General features: G+C 32.1%; 1 protein-coding gene across 1 annotated transcript; it reads right to left on the minus strand.

Moving 5' to 3' along the window:
* Nucleotides 1–7,878: 7,878 nt before the first annotated feature.
* Nucleotides 7,879–19,124, minus strand: LOC129877250 (IAA-amino acid hydrolase ILR1-like 6). Its single transcript, XM_055952740.1, has 5 exons — nucleotides 18,491–19,124; nucleotides 17,192–17,317; nucleotides 11,514–11,828; nucleotides 10,576–10,704; nucleotides 7,879–8,502 (listed from the first exon to the last, which is right to left on the minus strand). Exons 1-5 carry the CDS (start codon nucleotides 18,995–18,997, stop codon nucleotides 8,134–8,136), a joined length of 1,446 nt encoding a protein of 481 aa, XP_055808715.1. The 5' UTR covers nucleotides 18,998–19,124; the 3' UTR covers nucleotides 7,879–8,133.
* Nucleotides 19,125–20,382: the final 1,258 nt, after the last annotated feature.

A 20,382-nucleotide genomic window follows, 5' to 3' on the forward strand; every position in this document is an offset into this window, starting at 1 on the left:
AATGGAGGCCGGGACTGGGTACCCGGATGCTCACAAATATTTTATCCTATGGTGCCGAATATTCTCCTTTCCAACTAAACAATAATAGTACCGAGAATCTCCATCCCGATGAGTCAACCCATATGCCGCCAAAACTGAAACCGGAGACCAAGTCAATGATCACGAAATCTAGTGTTGCCGACGCATCACGAAATTCATAATTATACCGAGTTATGGATGATGGTATTTTTAAGATCAAGAGTAACGCCTAGCTAAGGACAAACTACCAGGCACTAGCCCGCTACACCATTCTACAAGGATCTAATTCTACCGGGGCGACGCCGGGATATCTAAAGCAAGTTTACATCCTATACTAAGGCCAACATACCCCACCGTATCAACAACATGATCATTATACTCTACTTATAATACTTAACAAATAACGACAAGATACACATGCTTCTAAATATCCGAAAACCCGATAATAAGCCTAAAGCATGATTTCTAACACCTAAGATATACAATCAAACTACCCAACCCAAATTCCAACTATTTCAACATGCTTTCACACATTTTGGCTCAATCTAAAGAAAGGTAAACCGTAGCCTACCTGTAGGCCAAACACGCGGGCTTCAAATCACTGTGCTGGAGCTTTTCCCTTTCGAACGACCTCGGAACGCTACCAAACTGTCAAAAATAGAACCACAACGTCGATACGGTCGTTTAGACACTAATTTCATAATTTTTGGAAATGGACCAATTTTTGGGTCGAAAACGGGAATTGTGGGGCCCACATACGAAATTCCGGATTTGACCCCCAAAACAGGTTCTAAACGTCACCCCAAGCTCACAAATCAGATTTATAACACAATTCGGGGTGAGAAATTACGCAAGACGATCAAACAACCAAAACTCATAAATTCGGACTAAAGGACTAAAAATGGCAGCATCAAAATCAGTAAATTCTGGAAATACGAGACTCTTTCAACCCAAACAAATTGCACTATGATGATCCTTGCGAAAAACCCCACAATCTAGCCTCAAGAATCACTCAAAACGGAGTTATATTGACCAAGATACACTCTTTCAAAATTCAATAAAATTTCATTCCGAAAATCACTAAATCTGCAGCTAAAAATCAATTTATTACCTCGAACGACGTGCCAAAAACAGATTCTGAAACTTCCACGATGTTCTCCTTAAATTTCCACGCAAGATAGCCTCTGGAATCGCCCAAATCGGATTTATATTGGTCAAGAAATAACTTGTCAAAGTTCTTCAAAAATCCATTCCGGAAATGGACACTGCTGCAAATAATATCACGATTTTTACCTTAATCGAATACTCCAAATCAGTTTTCAATCTCTCCAATGCATTCTCCACGAAAAACCTCACAATTTTGCCTTTTGAATCACCCAATTTGGAGCTCTAGAACTCAAGAAATGAGGGTTCAAAGTTGAGGAGAAAATCTGAAATTTTTTCTGCACTGTTGCTGCAGATTTTCTGGTTTTGCCACAATTTAAAGTCTCCGAACGAACCTTCGGAATTCGTTCGGAATCAGATAAAAATAAACCAAATATGCTACCCCATTAAATTCGACATTCCAGACTCAATGGCGCATTCAGAATTTCCATACGAGATCATTTTAATAAAAAGTGGGCCCCACACCCAAAAGTCATTTTCCACAACGGGTCTCGATATTAACTCGGGAGCCTCGGGAAGCGAACGAAAGGTCGTTCCTGACCAAAATTGACATTCCGGAACTAACCGCGCTGTCAGAATTTTTATTCGAGCGTGTTTTCCAAGAATGTTGACCAAAGTCAACTATAGGCTAAGTTTCAAAGTCAAAAGCGCCAAATGGCCCAAACTCGTATCAATTGCCTCGATAGTCATTCCAACAGTGTTACTAGACTAATTTGGTCATTCCGGAGCTGATGGAACCATCAAAATCTGAATCCGAGATCTCGTTGACCCAAAACTCGAAAAGTCGCAACTAAACTAACTTAGGCCTTTAAAATACCAAAATGGACTCGGGACCTCTAAAAATTCAACCAACACTTCTTCTAGACCAAAAACCATCTCCTGAATCCAATGGAGTTGTCGGAATTCCATTCCGAGCATCGAAACTCCAAAAGTTGACCAAAGTCAAATCTTGGCTTAAAGTTCCTCAAATTCTCAACTCAAGGCCTCAAATCTTCGTTACAGCTCCAAAACTGATTTCGTAAAGTCTCCTAACTCAATTTCAATATTTCAGAGCTGCTGGAATCGACGGAATTCCATTCTGAGATCTGTAGCTCCGATTGACCCCAAATACCACTTTTTAACACTTAAAGCTTATGAAACTCAAAATTTCCAAAGACTTAACTTTTCATAGGATTTTCTAAAAATCAACACCCGATAACAATTAGAAATGACTCGGGGCATCTAAAGAGAGGGGTAAAATGGTCATTTTACAAAAATTCCAAAAATGACCTTGAGGGTCATTACAAATACTGTTGAGTAAACTTGAACTTAAAGATCTATTCAAGCCATCAGCTTGAAGGAGAATGTTGAGTTAAGAAATCAAGCTGATGTAACCACAAGTAGTTAGTTATAACTAAGTTTGTTAGAGAGTGGTTAAAAATTAGTTATGCAAATAGAGTACCAGCTAATGTGATTGTGCTGTAAGTTGTTAGATTGATCAAGTGTATAAATAACTCCTATATGAAATACTTCAGAAGATGAATGAGCATTGAGATATTTTCAGATTCTTCTTCCTCTCTCAAACTTCTTCTCTCAAACTTCCTTTTCCTAGCTAGAAGATCTCTAGTTATGGAGATCAACAGAGATAATGAAGTAAACCTACAAAGAAATCGAGGGGATTCAAAATCTAATATACACATAAAAATAATTTTGACCATACACTGTATTAAAGAAACATGAATTAGCGACAAACAAATTCTATAACTAAACAACAAAAGTTATAATGAAATAAACACATAAAGAAATCAAGAGAATTTAAAATCTACTATACACGTAAAAACAATGTAGATGATACTGTAATGAAACAAGAATTAGTGACAGACAAATTTCTTATCTAAAACAACAAAATTCGTCTAATCCTATTTAGACGACAGATAATGAAGTAAACACAGAAAGAAATCAAAGGAATTCAAAATCTACTATATACATAAAAATCAATTTTGACCACACACTAAAGAAACAAGAATTAGCTATGGATAATATCTGTAGCTAAACAATAAAATCTGTCTAATCTATTGGTTACCAGCAATTTAGCGATGGATTAGCTGTGAAGGGGGTTGGGATGAAAGAGAGATATTAACCTTGTTTCCTTCCTTATGATTTTCTGAAGAAGAACCATTATCAGCCTTTGATCTGTTGCTCAATTTATCTTCCAAATCAATTGTACAATCAATATCTTCCACAACCAAAATTGAATTATTAGCAGTAGCTAATAACAATCGTCGCAAATCGGAATTTTTATTAATATCTGTTAACTCCTAATCATATATATCAATGTCCAAATAATTAGCCATAGCTGTAATAAAACTTAATTTTCCTGTCCCTGGAGGACCATATAATAAAAAACCTCTTTTCCATGCTTTTCCAACTTTCCTCTAATAATCTTTCCTCTTTACAAATCTGTCCAAATCTTGTAAAATTTTAACTTTTTGCTCTAAGTTCATTGCTAATGTCTCAAATTTGGCTGGATGATCAAGATTCACAGGCATCCACACTTCACTTAGATCATGCATCATGTCATGATCCACAGTGTGAATTTTGAGTATCCTGTTTTCGTGTTTACGCGATTTTGCAACGTTGATAACGTGTGGCAATAATAAGAGACAGAGAACGAAAATATGTGGACGTTTATTGCAAGTTTATTGGGCGCGAAGAAAGTCTCACATTGGTAATGGAAGAGAAAAACTGTTACATATAACGTGTAAAGATACTCTTAAAATTACATGGCCAAAGCAACATTATTAATGTTAAGAGTGTCTGAGTAACAATGGACTCTTTTCTCGAATTCTACTCTTAGCAACTCCTATGTTCATGCATGATGTTGTTTAATTAGACCACAAATAATTACAAATGTCTGGAAAAATTGTAATGTTATTTTGACAAGGCAATCTATATTGTTGTAATAAAAGTGAAGGACTACGACAATGATAGAATATCTTGAACAATCAACTCGTTTGCCAAGCAACCTCTAACTTCATCACAAGTGAGAGACGACTGTCAATCTTGGTGATAGGTTGGCCCATCATCTTGGTGACGAGCCATATGGTACTTGGTTTGAGGGGCTTGGCAATCTTCCATGATGGACTATGTGAAGCTAAGTCCGAGGAAAATATTTATTAGTGGTCAAGAAAAAACAATGTGAACTTGACCTGAAAGAAATAATATCATTAAGAGTATTTTTTTACCAACATGCAGGACAAGATTCCTTTTGTTTCTATCAATGACATTATACTAAACTAGAAAATGTAAAAAATGTGAAAGAGTCAAAGACACTAACCTTGCTTTCTTCCTCATGAGATTCATTTGAAGGAGCAGCTCCGCGACTAGACAACTTTTCTTGCAAATCAATGGTAGCATCAATATCCTCCACCACCAAAATGGACTTATTGGCGGTTGCCACCAGCAACCCCCTTAAGTCCGAGTTCTTCTTCACCTCTGTCAACTCCAAATCATATATATCAAAATTCAAAGTAATTCGCCATAGCTGCAATCAAACTCGATTTCCCTGTCCCCGGAGGACCATACTGTTGGGGGAGGAAGCACCACAAGTAAAATTTGATATGACAATTAATATGAAAATAAATTGGACACAAGAATTTTACGTGGAAACCCCTCTAACTGATAGAGGGGAAAAACCACGGGTAGAATGATCTCACTATTAAAATATGGAGTACACTGCTCTCAAATATAAAGAGAAAACAACAATTGACACTTCTTTCTTGTAAAAGGAACAACTACTAAAGAGGACACTCAAGACTACAATATTAATCTTGGTATATAACTCTCTTTGTATTCTTACTCTCTTTCTTAGATGATTTAAATGAGGGCAGAATGCCCTCTATTTATAAGAAACAAGAGAAACGCGTTTTCTACGTGTTTAATTGTCAAAAGAAGAAAAACACGTTTATGCCAACTTCCTTTTCTTCTTTGTACGCGTTCTATTTTTTTTTTAAAAAAAAGAAGCAACAATTGTTGACTTCTTTTTCTTTCATTTTTCAAAAAAGGAGCAATGGTGACTTCTTTTTCTTTCACATACAACAAATACCCTCTTTTCCACGCTTTCCCAACTTTCCTATAATAGTCTTTCCTCTGCACAAATCTATCCAAATCCTTCAAAATTTCATCTTTTTGCTCTGAGTCCATTGCTAATGTCTCAAACATCGCCGGATGATCAAGATTCACCGGTGTCCACACTTCACTAAGGTCATGCATATTCTCATAATCCATAGTGTGGATTTTTAGTGTCCTGGTTTCAAGATATTGCAATTTCGCCTCGTTGATAATGTAAGGCAAGTAACATTGGAGGACAAAGTCCTTGTTTTTTCGATGAAACGTGAGTTCATAGGATCTTACCTCGGATCTCAGAGTTGAATTCATGTCGCGGGGATTGCAAAAAGACTCTCTAGATGTTTGAATTTGTTTACATGCCCAAATCCACTTGAATTTATGAACTTTGTAATAGTCCGTGACTTCCTCATTTCGTTCCATCCTCGTGTTGAAACTCTTTTCCCTCTCGGATTTACTTATTTTGAAACGACGAGTATCAGGAGAGAGCTTCCTGCCTAAGTAAATTTGGGCTGATTCGTAAACTTCATTGCTCACCATTCCATTGAATTCGTCAATCACCATAGTCAGTTGATTAGAGAATTTAATAAGGGTGTTTCTAATGCCAAAAAAGAGATAATCTTGAACTTCTGGTGATAGATTATGTACCAACATGGACATTGCAGCAGCAGAACCAGCTGCTGATATTACAGTTTTGGCAATTGCTATATTTGATTCACCAAAAGAAGACATGTTGATTTTTTGAGTTTCTAATTTTTATATATCTCTTGGAACAGAGGATTAAGATGGGAGCAGAATCTTGAAATACAGTTAATGAAGGATTAAAACTGTGCTTTTCCTTTATGACAAGTTATTAGGAACGTGATTATTAATGAAATGTTGAAGGAAAGAAGATTGTAAAGCAACAAAAAGATTGATGAAAGATTAGAAAACTACAAAAGTTGATTCCTAATGATCAAAGAATATTGAGTACTTTCCACGTGATGCCCCTCATGAAAGTCTGACTGATGAGGACGGATCATGTAGAATTGACAATCTTTTAGACTGACAAGCACTTTCCATGTGACGCCCCCCTCACAAAGGCCATGTTGTTGAGGGAGGTCAAGTAAGATTGACAAAGGTTCCATCGAAATAATTATTTATTTCAGTTCAGAACTTCTAGACTGGCAAGCTTCTGAAGATGGGGTGCACATAACATTTTAGACGAATCTTTCATCGGAAAGGGAGAGGAAATTGAATTTATAGGACATAGCCCAAATATTCACATGGTACGCGTGCTTTTGAGCTCAATGTGACTTAGCATGAAAGACAAATTTGTGCTAGCCTAGATCCAAAGTGAACAATATGTGCCATGGACTTTGGATGTGACATTCCAAGATAATTTGTGTTTATTTCTCATTTGATCAAAGACAATATTTTCTGAGTAATTTATGTACAGAGTTCAAATTCTAGCAAACACAACTACAAAAAACATTAGATCATCAAAAGAACAGCTAAAAGAGAAGGGGAGAGGGGATTGATATTAAGAAAAATATTGTTATTTTCACGTTGGATGAAAAAAGGAAAGCTTTTGGAGTATTAGACTCGGGGTCCATTTCATTACAAGATAATACAAACATCGATTCTGCTATAATATCATATAAAGAAATGGATACTGAGTCTAACTCAATTCTAGAAGTCAACTCTTCAATGAAAGATTATCCAAGACCAATCATCTTTCTTTCATCTTATGTGGGACTCTTCGACGAACAGTTCAAAAGTATATACAACACATGTTTAATTACTTACACTGACATTGCAAATGAATGTTTACACGATAATTGGAATTTTGCCTGCTATAAAAGATTGCTTGCCTTATTTTCACGTAATCAATTCAACTAGTTATGATAGTTTAGCTTCTTATTTACCTTTTAAGTGACCTAATGGAGAAAAAATATTTGATCCACCAGAAGACATGTTGATTTTAGCAGGAATTTGGGATTATGGGGTTATTAGAAAATTAATCAAGATTATAGATAATTGATTGTTGATAGCTTCCTCTTTCTAATTTTTATATATATCTTGGAACAGAGGATTAAGATGGGTGGAGAATCATGAAATGCAGTTAATTAATGATTAAAACTGTGTTTTACCTATTTGACAAGTAATTAGGAAACTAGGAACATGCTAATTAATAAAATGTTGAAGGAAAGAAGATTGAAGAGCCTCAAAAAGATTGATGAAAGATTAGAAAACTAAAAAGTTGATTCCTAATGATCAAAGAATATTGGGGACTTTCCATGAGACGCCCCTCACGAAGGGCTGATTGATGAGGGCGGATCAAGCAGGATTTACAAGCTTCTAAAGATGATGTGCACATCACATCATAATGGGAAAGGAAAGTGAATTTATAAGATATAACTCAAATATTCACATGGTATGCAAGCTTTTGAGCTTAATGTGACTTAACCCGAAAGACAAATCCGTATTGGTCTAGACCAAAGGGGACAATACGTGCCATTGATTTACGTTGTGACATTCCAAGATAATGTGTTTGTTTCTCATTTGATCAAAGACAATAGTATCTGAGTAAAATATGTACAAGAGTTCAAATTCTAGCAAATACCTTTATATAATATATCTTCTCTTTCTCCATGATTCATGTGTCCAACCTCATGAAAAAAGATCCAAGTACAAGGTTGTCAATCATGACATAGGTTGGCATACTATGTAGGAGTAGAAGAAAAGAAAAAAAAAGGGCAAAAATTGCATTAAAGAGAATTAGTCTACGACTACCATCAAGGGTTCAAGTCACGCTGGAGGGAAAATCAGAATACTATTGATCCCTCCTGGTGACCGGAAAAGATTTCAAGATCCATATTCATAAAGGTATCTTTCTGCAATGGCAGCATGAGTAGCTGCACCAATAGGCAATACATCTTCATCAATCATGAAATGTGGTGAATGTCCTGTGTGAATTGATCCTAATGTCTCATTCCTTATGCCTAAATAGAAAAATGCTGCAGGGATTACTTCAGAGTAGAATGAAAAATCCTCTGCTCCCATCATTGGTGAAACGACCTTAAAGTTGGTCGTTCCGACCAAATCAGCCGCCACCTTCTTCACGTGCTCGTACATTTTGTCATCGTTCACCGTCGGAGGGTAGATCGTGTCCTTGTCTTCGAAAAAATCAACTGTTGCACTGCATCTGAATACACTAGCTTGTTCTGTGAAAACCTGTTGTTAAAATGTTATGTGGTGATCAGTACAATTTACTCCTCTACTTCCTTATTGATCCGTTTAAAAAATAATGAAACTTTTCTTTATTTTAAACTTTGTACTCTTAGCCAGAAATCGTATATTTGGTGACTTAATCGGCATCTCGTAGAAAAAGAGTATATAATATAGAATTTGAAAAAGAGCATTTGACTTTCATTTATTCTGATTTAGTTATAGTTGGAGTAGTGGAACTATGTCACTATTAACAGTTTTTACTGCCATAAGACATATCAATAGTGTTTTCTATTCTAAATAGAAAAGAAATCAAATTTGTCTAAATACTAGACATAAGAAAGTGGGCGATAAATGCAGAGAAAAAATATTTTTAGGAGGGATTATTTGTCTTCCTAGTCCTCGACACAAGAAAAGGGTGTAGAAAAAACTTTTTTCTTCCGTCGAAACACGATTAATGATTCTTGATCCTGTTGGTTAGAAATTACCCCCAATGTTTGAACTCCACAATTTTAACTTGTACAGAACTATTGGACATTCCAATAATTGAGTAACTTTATTACACTATTTCCAATTAGCTAATTGACCATATACTATAATATTATAATATTTTATTATGCACGTTTTTGTTATATTATATGTTGTCTTGTTCTACTGTTTTTGATATTTTATTTTTATTTTTCAATTAATGATAAGATCTTTTAGAAAATTGATGCAACATGCATATCTAGGAATGATGATTTTTGTCTTTGCTTATTTTAAAAGCTTTTGGCCTAATCAATTGGGGATCATACCATGTGATGTGTAATTTTTCAATCAAATCGTGCCCCTTTTTTTTTTGGTGGCAACATTGGATCCCTAGGATATTGGCCAAAACAGGCCTATCCTATCTATTTCTGCAGGATTTAGGATAAGTGTTTGACTAGCATGTGATAGTAGATATCGAATTTTTTGATATCTCAACTTCAACATTATAGTATATGATATGCACTATGGGGTGTACATGGATCGGGTTGGTTCGGATTTTTTACAAATCAAATCAAACCATTTGTATCGGGTTATTAAATCTATAAACCAAACCAAACCAAACCAATAAAAGTCGGGTTTTTCGATATCAATTTTTCTCGAGTTTTTCGGGTTTTTTTGGGTTTTTCGGGTTTCTCGGGTTTTTGAGTTTTTTCGGGTTTCTCATAGTATCAAATAAAAAGCACAGACAGTGCTTCTTAAAAAGAGTTCTAGTACAAAATATCAACATATAAGATGGAGGCACAACACTGTTTGAAGTTTTAACTTTATAATATAACTTTATAAGATAAGTTTTTTTTGTATATTATTTAGATGGGCTACTCAAGTCCAAATCTAAATGTAAGAAAGAAAACAAAAATAATGAAAAAAATTTAAAAAATATTTATAAATTACATTTTAATAAATATTTTTATGTATAACATAATTTAAAAGTAGTATATCTATAATCGGGTCGGTTTGGGTTCGGTTTGACTTTTTTTAGTTAAAACCAAACCAACCCTATAATGGTCGGGTTTTTTTTTCAAACACCAAACCAAGTCAAACCAAACCACTAGTCGGGTTTTTTTTCCGGTTTGATTCGATTTGTCGGTTTAGTACGGTTTATCGATTTGTCCTGTACAGCCCTATATGCAGTATAAATCTTTTGGTATATTGAATATCATATTAGTACAAAACTAATTGGTTATACGTTGTTTGTACATTTTTTTTTGAATATTTCAACATGAACAAGGTGTTAATATATGATTATTTAGATGTTTTTAAAAAAGATGATCAGGTCATAACTCTCTATGAGTATATGTAAGTCAAAGTCAATCAAAAATATGAATACCAAACTTCAAGAAACCTATTAATTTGATATGACAATAATGTACACTACTATTTTTATGTCTTTTCAGTATCATATCATATTGAACCATGCCTAGCCCTAGTGGTAACTCATGAAATGAAATGATAGTTTGCAACTAAGACCAATAATTGTTGTTGAATTAACCTATGATATGAGTATTATTTTTAAGAATGTCAGTCTCAATATTAATTATACTGTTTACTAACCTCTCTTATCCTTTTAAGAAGCTGATAAAAATTGGTTCTTGAGAAAGCCCTGAAAGTCCCACTTAGTGTAACTGTGTCTGGAATCACATCAAGATTATCTCCAGCATTGAAAGATGTCACTGAGACCACCTAAAAATAAAATCACAAAACAACCCAATCAATTCTTGAAGATGACGTCGAATTATCATTGTATTTTAACATGTTATAACTAGTAGAGTAACTTTTACTTTATAATTCAAGTTACTAGTTAGACGATATCATTATAGTTATTTTTTTAGGTGATTCAATAACGAAATTACTTGAAAAACTCACTTATAAAATGGAAAAAAACTTTGATACTTATGTATTCTTGAAAACCACTTATGAAGTCTTAGAAAATATTGTTTACACTTAGTATATACGAGGGTTAACTTTGAAAGTAAAATTTCAAAAATTACTTGAAAATCCCACTTTTGAAGCGAAAAAAATAATCTTTCTACTACCAAAAGAGATCAATTTCATCAGATAAAATGAAGCTAGCTTTGATCATAAATTTTGGGAGTAGATTTTAATCTTAAAATATTTTCAAGTTTTCAAAAACTAGCTCAAATCAGTTTTGGGGTTTTCCACTCAAAGAACTTTAATTTTTTTTCCAACTTGAAAGGCATGTTAAAACACAACTTTAAAAACTTAAAAAAATTTGAAGTTTCAACTTCAAAATCTGTGGCCAAACGGAAATGAAATCTTGGTGCAATCCATGATTGTGTTGGGATGGATAGAATCGTTCCGCAAATTTGATTTCGAGTACTAAATATGAAAAAAATTCTCATAAGGATCGCTTCCCTCTATTAAATCCTTATTCAGCATGAATACGGATCAATCGGAGCGAGATGAATATCGAACACTCGATAAAATAAAAAAAGAAATCTTGATGATTACTAGGTGCAAATATACCCCACCTGAGAATCCAATGGATCGGATTCACGAGAAACAATGCTTTGCAAGCTGATAACAGCAGCAGAGGCAGCAAGTACAGGGTCAATTGAGTGGTGGGGATTGCTTGCTTGCCCTGTTTTCCCACTAATGACAGCTTTGAAAAAACCACAGCCAGCAAGTAGAGGGCCTGTTCTTGATCCAATGACACCAGTTGGATATTGATGTGAGACATGTGCAGCAAATATAGCTTCCACATTTTCCAATGCACCATCTCTGATCATCCTTTTTGCACCATTCCCTGCTTCTTCTGCTGGTTGAAATATAAGAAACACTGTCCCCTGGTAGACCATCAGCATCATTAAATAATGTCGGAATCAGAATTTTCAGTAATAGCTGAATCAAAATTTTCAGTAAAAAAACTTATAAACATCAAGTGCATTAGACAGTGATGGAATCAAAATTTTTACAAAGGGGATTCATAAACATCAATCACATTAGATAGTATCAAAATCAGGATTTTCAGGAAGAAAATTCATAAACACCAATAATATTAGATAGTGATAAAATCAGGATTTTTACGAATGACATTCATAAACATCAAGATGGTGTTGGAATCAAGGATTTTCACAAAAGGAATTAATAAGCATCGATAGCATTAGACAGTGACGCAATGAGGATTTTTATAAAGGGGATTCATAAATATCAACAACATTAGAGAAGGATGAAATCAAAATTTTCACAAAAGGGATTAAATGAACATCAATATCATTAGAGAGTGATAGAACCAGAATTTTTATAAAGGGGATTAAATAAACATCAACAACATTAGATAGTGACGGAACCATTAATTTTACAAAGGAATTTGATAAACATCAACAAGATTAGATAGTGATGAAACCTGAATCATCACAAAAGGATTTCATAAACATCAACTACCATAGAGAATGACAGAATCAAGATTTCACAAAGGGAATTCAAAATATAAAAAACTAAGCACAAGAAAAAAATCACTAAATTTAACATATACTTTACATACATAAAAAAATAATTTAAATTAGATATACAGTATAATTTTTTTGACAAAGAAAATTAAATGAACATCTTGCGTCCCTATCTTCACCCTGACACATTAGATCATCAAGAAAACAGCTAAAAAGGGAGCTCTCAAAATCAAAGAGGAGAAGAGTGGATTGATATTAAGAACAGTTTTGTTATTTTGCTGTTTTGCTTTGTCCCACAGAACACATGTTGTAATAGATTGTTATTTAAGTATTCAACTTGACAGTTGAAATTAAATGTTTTTTTCTCTTTTGGCCTCAGTCTCTTTTCAGAATGGTCAGCTACTTTACGTCGAAGTCTCATGTCAGTTGAAGAAAGAGAGCTTCTAAAGTTGAATTGGATTTCAGATCCATTTTAATATATGCTAATACAAATATCAATTTTGTTATAATATCATATAATGAAATAAATATTAAATCTATCTCGATTCAAGAAGTCAGCTCATAAAAAAGGATTATTCAACATTAGATACAAATACCAAACATTCTTCTTTCATTCCATGTGAGACTCTTCAACGAACTGTTCAAAGTATATACACCACATGTTTAATTACTTACACTGATAAAACAAATTTACCCAATAATTGAAATTTAGCCTGCTATAAAAGATTGTTAGATTATTTTCAAGTAATCAATTCTACTAGTTATGATAGTTTAACTTTTTATTTACTTTTTAAGTGGCCTAATAGCGTAAAAACTTGTTGCCTAGCGTATAGAAAGTAAACTTTAAATTATTTACCATGTGTGCACACTAACTTGTATAGAAAAGTGACACGAACCAACAAGGGTTTTGGTGGAGTAGTATATTCTCGTTTATTCTTAATTAAAGATTTCAGGTATAAGCCTTGAGTATTGAGTTATTTTTGTTAAGGAATGTTTTACTTTCAATGTGATTCTCTTTAACACGAATTCGGATTTAGTTTGGCTCAATACGAAAAATCGGATGAAAAAATATAAAAGTAGAACAGAACAAATAAGATAAATGAAAAAGGATGTTGTTTAGATAGTGACAGAATCAGGGGCTTCTGAAGTTGAATTAGACTAATCTTACGTCATGAAAAAGGAAGGTTTAGGGAGTTGAATAAGACTCAATGCCCATTTCAATACACGGTAGTACAAACATCGATTTTGCTACACTATTGTGTAAGGAAATCAAAATTGAGTCTAATTCAATTCAAAAGTCATCTCATTAAAGAAAAATTATCTAAAATCATATAAACAAATCACCCATCTTTTTTTCATTCGAATGTGGGACTCTCGACGAACAGTTCAAAGTGTATACACCACATGTTTGATTACTTACAATGATAATGCAAATGAATGTTTACACAATAATTAGAATTTAGCCTGCTAGAAAAGATTGCTTGCCTTATTTTCCAAGTAATCAATTCTACTAGTTATGATAGTTTAACATTTTATTTAACTTTTAAGTGGCCTAATAGCTTAAAAACTTCTTGTTGGTGTATAAAAGGTAAACTTTAAATTATTTACCATTTGTGTCCACTAACTTGCATTGAAAAGTGACACATACCAACAAGGGTTTTTGATGGAGTAGTAAGTTCTCCTTCATTGTTAATCAAAGGTTTCAGATATAAACCTTGAGTATAGAATCATCTTTGTTAAGGAATGTTTTTCTTCCAATGTGAGACTATCTAACACAAATTCGGATTTAATGTGGATCAATATGAAAAATCATATGAAAAAATAACATAAAAATGGAACAAATAAGATTGATGAAAAAAAAATGTTGTTTAGAGAGTGACGGAATCAGGAGCTTCTGAAGTTGAATTAGTCTTGGAGTCCATTTAGTTGTAAGATAGCACAAATATCGATTCTGCTATACTATCATTTAACAAAATGGACACCGAATCTAACTCAATCCTAGAAGTCAACTCATTAAAAAAGAATTGTCTAAAATTATAGAAAGAGACTACCCATCTTTTTTTCATCCAACGTGGAACTCTTCGACAACAGTTCAAAGTGTATACACCACATGTTTAATTACTTACACTAATATATAATGCAAATGAATGTTTGCACCATAATTGGAATTTAGCCTGCCATAAAAGATTGCTTGCCTTACTTTCAAGTAATCAATTCCACTAGTTATGATATTTAAAGTTTTTATTTACCTTTTAAGTGACCTAACAAGTAAAAAACTATAGAAGATGAACTTTGAATAATTTATTATGTGTGCCCACTAACTTGCATAGAAAAGTGATACGAACCTACGGAAATAGAAAGTTATCTTTGTTAAGAAATCTTTCTCTAATAACCTCATTTCTTATGGATGAAAAAGCAAATAGCAAGAAGAAAAATTCAATTTTGTGACTTGTGAAGTGATGGTTATAATGTGGGCATCTCTAAATTCTATCCAAATTCTAAGTAATTAAAGAAAAGAGAAAACTCCCAAAAAAAAAAAGACCAGCACTATAAAAAGGCGTTTTATCTACCCTATTTATTAACCCATTGGCCCCTTTTTAAAATATAGCACATTGGCATTTTCTTCAAGGTCCTTAAATAGTGAAAATGACTCGAAACAGATATAATGCCTGGCATATAGTTCCATGGTCCCAATTATACTCTCAAATCTCAATAAATTTGTTGGATGTCATCCTCAACAAGTCCTTTTAAAATTAGAAGACAACCAAAATGATGAGGAATTCTTTTTGACAATAATTAAATTTTTTTAAAAAAAATAAAAATAAAGGCTGGATATAATGCAAGTAGCTCTTATTTCATGTATTTGTCACTGCAAAAAAACATTTAATTGTACAGCTTTTTTAAAAAAATAAAATGAAATTTTGACGTGATTAGGTCAAATTTTAATTGTACAGCTTGCCCTGCAAATGGACTGATTTTTTATTTTTTGTCCTTAACAATCGAATTTATGTCTAGCAAAACAAAAGTTCTTTAAGAAAACATGATATAATTTATAAAATATTATAATACAAAAATATAAATTTATGCCTCAGCTAAAAAATATTTGTCCTTAGGATAAAAAATTTAACACCAACACAAAATTGTACAAAACTGGAAATGACCTTTTCTTTTAGTTAGATTTGGGCATGTAACTACCAGTCCAACTGTTGACAGGTTCTACTAGACATGGGACCAATTCTTTGTCTTTCTCTCTCTATATTGAGCAATTTTAAATTAAACATTCCTATGGCTAATTATATTATAGTCATGATAATCATAGTACTATGTAAATATTCCTAAGTCAAATCTGGTACCCACTTTTTCTTGCTTCTTAACTAATTGCTGCATAAAAGTTAAGGGGCTAATAAAATAAACAAAAGGTCCAATATTTGCACTGAAAAAAGGCAAATAAAATATTTGACTTTAGGTCATATATTATTTGTTTATTTTTCAATGAAAGAATATATGGAGGACAATCTGAGTGAGAGATAAGAGTTAAAGGGTTCTGGTTCTTTGAAAATAGACTATTGAAACATATCAATCAGATATTTGGACGTGAGTTAATGATCAGATACGCTAAAAAGATGTATAATTGTTTTCTCTCTCATTTAAGTTCCTAAGTTCTGTTTTATTATAACACCATACCTATAATTTCCTTTTTTGGGTAACTGTAATGTACGGATCAACTTACGCTTATCACAACTAATTTCTAAACTAATTTCTAAAATACTTGTTACCTCCTACCAGTTTAAATACCGAAAGCCATATGGTTTTTCCTTATATGAAAGTTCAAAAATAGAAAGATCACCCAAAATGCACTTGCAATGGAGAATCCAATGCAATAACATTTAGTTAGGCACAAAGCTCTAAACGAAACATTCGAAAGTAGATACTCGGATTATTTTTAATTTAAGTACTATATATTATAACTAATGTTGTTCGTACAAAGTGCCCTTATCTATAAAGGTATCATCATAATAATTAATTAAACTATAAATGTAGATCACTAGATTTACCATTTGGCAAAACAATTAGGTGCTATTCTCATTGTTGCAAATAAAATAGTCCAAGATACCCACGACCAATTAAACTAAAACAAATAATAAGATATCAGTGCTCCAATATTCTCCAAATGTTGTGCCAAAAATTATGGAATCCACCATATGGAGAACAAAAGAATATTTGAGTTTTATTTTAAGGAGGCACAAGAATAACGTGTTCTTTTTATCTGCCACTAACAAGAATAACCTTGAATTGATAGTGTACCCTCTATCAAGGGTGTATCAAAAACAATTTATATAATGTACCCCATAAAAATAAGAATAATTATTGTCAATATATGTCCTGCATTCTCCATATTCTACTTGTGGAACTATACTGATTATGTTATTAGTATTATTGTTGTAGTTAATAGTCTACACTATATTTTTATTTAATTGAGGGTATAGAAAGAGAAACGGAGGAATAAAGTACAAAAGTAGAGAAGGCAAAAGTATATAATGTAAACTAACTAAGTTATTAAAATTCTCCTAATAATCTGCGCTTACACTAATGTCTTTTCACAAAAGTTTGGGGAATAAAGACCATAGAATCGTGTGACTAGAAATAAAAAGATTTATCTTTGTCTCATTTTAAAGAAAAACAACAAAAATTAAAGTAGTAATTTAATGACTACATTAGGTGACATATATAGCAATAATGGCTATTATTGTAAAACAAACCTTCAAGTTCTTCTCACGAGCCTTTAAAATTCTAGCCGCACCAATGAGCATAGCCACATGAGCATCATGGCCACAAGCGTGCATTTTACCCTCAATTTTGCTCTTGTGCTCCCATTCAACAGCTTCCTAATAATTTCAAATTTTAAATAATTTTTTTTTAAAAAAAAATAACTTAATGGGAGTGGTCATAATTTCAAGACAAATACTTTTATTTTAGTGGACAAATAAATTTTCATGTGCTTGAAAATGAACCTTAAAACTAAGTCAAATCGACATCTAGCTGATGTCAGATATTAAGTGAGCCACATGTTGTGAAAGTACATAACAATGAATGAAAAGAAGATCTGACTTCAATATAAGTTACTTATTTTAAAAGTAGATATGAATGTAGATATGAAGATAAAGATTTGACACTTTCCTCAAAATAGCTATGCATGTGAGACTAAATCAAATAGACAGACATATAGTTGAAAGACATGAGATATACATGAGAGACACGTGTTGTGAAAGTATAAAAGAATTTTGGAAGATCTGATACTATCATTAAGCATAAGAAAAATACAGTATTTTGAAAGTAGAAATGAAAAAAGATAAGAAGATAAAATTTAGACGTTTTCCTCAAAATAGATATTGCATGTGAGACTATACCCCACATATAAAAAAATTAGAAATAAAATAGAGTGATAGATCCCCAAATTAATAATTTCAACATTCAATGGTAAACATATATTTATTTTTTTCTCAATTAAACTGCTAATTACTCAGTTTCGAAGTCAATGTTATATTGTACAAGTGACAGGTAAATGAAATGAGTTTCAAGCTTCAACAGTAAGATGGATTTTTTTTTCAAAAAAAAAAAACCAAAAAAAGTTAAATTTTTGATGGTCACTCAACCGATAATTATTATCTTAAAAAATTATTTATTTATTTTTCAATTCTTTTCAATAAAAAAGTAATTTTTTAAAATAATAATTAGTACTTTTTTTATTCTAATTTATGTGGAACAATTAAAATTCTAAAAATCAATCAATTTTTTTTATCGAATTTTTTTTCAAAACTTTAAAATATTTTAATTGTTTTTGTTTGTATTTTATAGTGCTTTTACATCATTTTCAAATATTTAAGATTTTCTTTGAAAAATTAAAAAAATTATGTCTGAATTCATCGTAAAAATTTAAAATTTTAAATTTCAAAATTACAATTAAACCGCATAAATTAGAATAAAATAAATAATTAAGTGACTATCAAAAAAACATGAAAAGGTTACATTTGGAAATTAACAAAAATAAATTAAAAGACCTGAATTGGAAGGGCATCCATATCAGCTCGGAGAGCAACAAACGGCGGCTGGCCGGAGCCGATGATAGCTCTGATTCCGGTGGTAGCCATCGGGAACTGATAAGAAATATCCATTTTTTCAAGTTCTTGACGAATAAGTTTGCTAGATTCATATTCTTGAAAAGCAAGTTCAGGGTGTTCGTGGATTTTTCTTCTCACTGATTTTATCCATTTAACATGCTCTGTTTTCTGGGCAATTCTCAAAATCTCATTTGAACATTCTTTTGTCCAAATCGAACAATCTGATGAAGTAAAAAGATTGATTTTTGATGTTCTTGATTGGTTTTGAAGGTCTATAATTGTGGTTTTTTTCAATAAAGTTGTGGATTTGAAGTAATTGATCAACTCAGGTTGATCAGAAGAAGAAGAAACAGAGGGTTTTGCCCCCTTTAATGGAGTAATCATCATGCAATAGACGAATATGGAAAAAAAGATTGTTTTTTTAAAAGAAATTGGAGAGAACTTCATTTTTTGTTATTGTTGTTGTTGAAGGGAGAGAGATGAAAAAGGAGATGAAAGTTTGTGTTTTTTTGACATGAGAAAAGGGAGATTAATAGATGGATGAAGTTTAAAAGAATGAGTGTGTATGCGTGTGTGAGAGAGAGGGCGAGAGTTGGGACGGATTCAGTGTTTCGATATTAAATTCATTTGAATTTATTATTTTTGATGTGAAATATAATAGGTTGGATTTTTCTCATTTTACTATTTTTGTTATGAATTTATAATAATAATAAATTTTAGATCTAACTCAATCATATAAGATAGCTTAAAAGGTTATAATTATTTAAAATCATATAAGAATACAAATTGTCACCCTATTTAGCAAGGTAACATTATTAACTCCCAACGGTTAAGCCTGACAATTAGAGTGTGGATAAGATAAATAAAAAGTTTGTGTGCATAGCTTTAATGTCGTGATTAAAAAATGAATCTTAAAATTTAACTCAATCCCAATAAACTTGTTAATAATTAAGAATTGTCCAAAACTATATAAGAATACAAATTATTCTTCCACCCATGACGTGAAATTACTAAAATACGTGTTCTTTTCATTACAATTTATGTATTATTCTAGCTGCCTCGTAAATATAAAAGAGAATAATATACAAAAAATATATATTAAGTGTTGATATATAGAATACACTAGCATTTGATCATAAATTTTAAAATTTCATATTTAAATATCTATTTAATCATAAAAAATAATTAAATTTTAAAAATATGATCTTTAAATATTTTCAAATAGAGTCATTTCTTGAAACTTTCTCTAACAAAACTTCCAAACTCTATTTTTCATATTTCAAATTTTAACTCCGAAATTTACTCCCAAATGGAAGTTAAAAGTTTGGAATTTTCTACTCTGTGTGTGTGGGGGAGGGGCTAGGGGAAAGGACGGAGAGCCACAAGGGGAATAGGAACAACACGTGGTGATAACTGTAGGAGGGTATAATAGTACAAACAAAAAAGTAAGGAGAATTTATACTTTCTTTCTTTTCATATATTAAATGTGTATCTTATTAAAATTGTTTATCTCATAATTATTTATTAAATTAAAATAAAATTAATTAAATTTTTATATTTTATCTCTACAATTAATATAATCTTTTGAATATGAACAATTCTTAATACTATTTATTTTTATAAAATATATTATATTAATATAAATAAATAATAAAATAATAAAATATTCGGGAGGAAAGTAGTGATTTGTATCACGTGGTGAAATTGATTTGCGTTAATTTTGAGGGAAACTAACGAAAAGTCTCAGAATAGTTGGAAACGGAAGAGAGGAAAGGTGGGCCTCCACCCGTTTTGTCATTTTCAATTGAATTCAGGTGGGTCGATTTGATGGA

Source organism: Solanum dulcamara, chromosome 12 (assembly GCF_947179165.1).
Source record: "Solanum dulcamara chromosome 12, daSolDulc1.2, whole genome shotgun sequence".
In the NCBI taxonomy this organism is placed as follows: Eukaryota; Viridiplantae; Streptophyta; class Magnoliopsida; order Solanales; family Solanaceae; genus Solanum; species Solanum dulcamara.